This window comes from Penaeus chinensis, chromosome 11 (assembly GCF_019202785.1).
Source record: "Penaeus chinensis breed Huanghai No. 1 chromosome 11, ASM1920278v2, whole genome shotgun sequence".
NCBI lineage: Eukaryota > Metazoa > Arthropoda > Malacostraca > Decapoda > Penaeidae > Penaeus > Penaeus chinensis.
Window position 1 is genome coordinate 22,936,975 of NC_061829.1, and position 997 is coordinate 22,937,971.

The 997-nt window shown below is 44.3% G+C and overlaps 1 protein-coding gene across 1 annotated transcript in view; it reads left to right on the top strand.

Annotated features, from left to right (window-relative positions):
• LOC125030364 (vacuolar protein sorting-associated protein 72 homolog) overlaps positions 1–997 on the top strand; it is a 9,701-nt gene extending 8,704 nt beyond the window's left edge. Inside the window, exon 11 of the mRNA XM_047620383.1 lies at positions 837–997. Coding sequence (XP_047476339.1) covers positions 837–980 — 144 coding nt within the window. The 3' untranslated portion in view covers positions 981–997. The remainder of the gene's footprint in view (positions 1–836) is intronic.

Sequence of the window (997 nt, forward strand, 5' to 3'; positions counted from 1 at the left end):
ACAAACCAGTTCTTATGCACTTTGGTTCTTCCTCAATAGCTTGATGTTATTGTAAATTTCTAATTGCCACAGATGTTTTAATTGTGATGAACATTTAACCCAATGGCGACGGGTCACGGCTATCGCCGTGATAACAATACGCACGATGTGAGGCGTGCGGCTGTCCGCAGCGGCGCCGCGCCAAAACGCCCCGAGGCAATGATTCGGCTTGATGTACCGATATCACGCGCTCAGAGTCGGCGCGCTGCCGCCGTTCGCCAGAGCGTAGAGTTTTTTTTTAATTTGCTATACCCGGCGCCATTGGGTTTAACTAGAAAACTAAGATTCTTTTCTTTGCTTACATAGAATCCTACTTCTTAACACTTTCCCCATTCCTGTACACAGCTCCATTAAGGGGAAAAGTTAGCCAGATGGCAGATGACAAATTATCTTTGGCTAATGTTTATTTCTTATTTATAACCATTTTTTTCATATTGCAATATTGCTCTAAGTATCAAAAAGAATTTAGTAGTCATTTAACCCAATGGCGACGGGTCACTGCTATCGCCGTCATAACAATACGCCCGATTTGAGGCGTGCGGCTGTCCGCAGCGGCGCCGCACCAAAACGCCCCGAGGCAATGATTCGGCTTGATGTACCGAATTCACGCGCCGCCGTTCGCCAGAGCGTAGAGTTTTATTTAATTTTCTATACCCGACGCCATTGGGTTAAAGCTAGTCCCATGAACGAACATGTGATACCACTTTTTGAAGTATGCAAAATCTATTTTTTCACATTTTGTAACCAATATTTCCATTGGTAGAAAAACTATTAATGTCTCATGTTTCTTTGCAAAGGTTGTGCAGGCTAGTGGTGGAGGGAATGTTCAAGTTGTGCAAGCCAGTGGTGGAGGCAACGTCCAAGTTGTGCAAGGAGGACGCTTCACTATTCGACCTGTAGCAAGTCAGGCCTTCACTAATCTACAATCTCTTCTTAAGTAAATGCATTGCAGAAACAA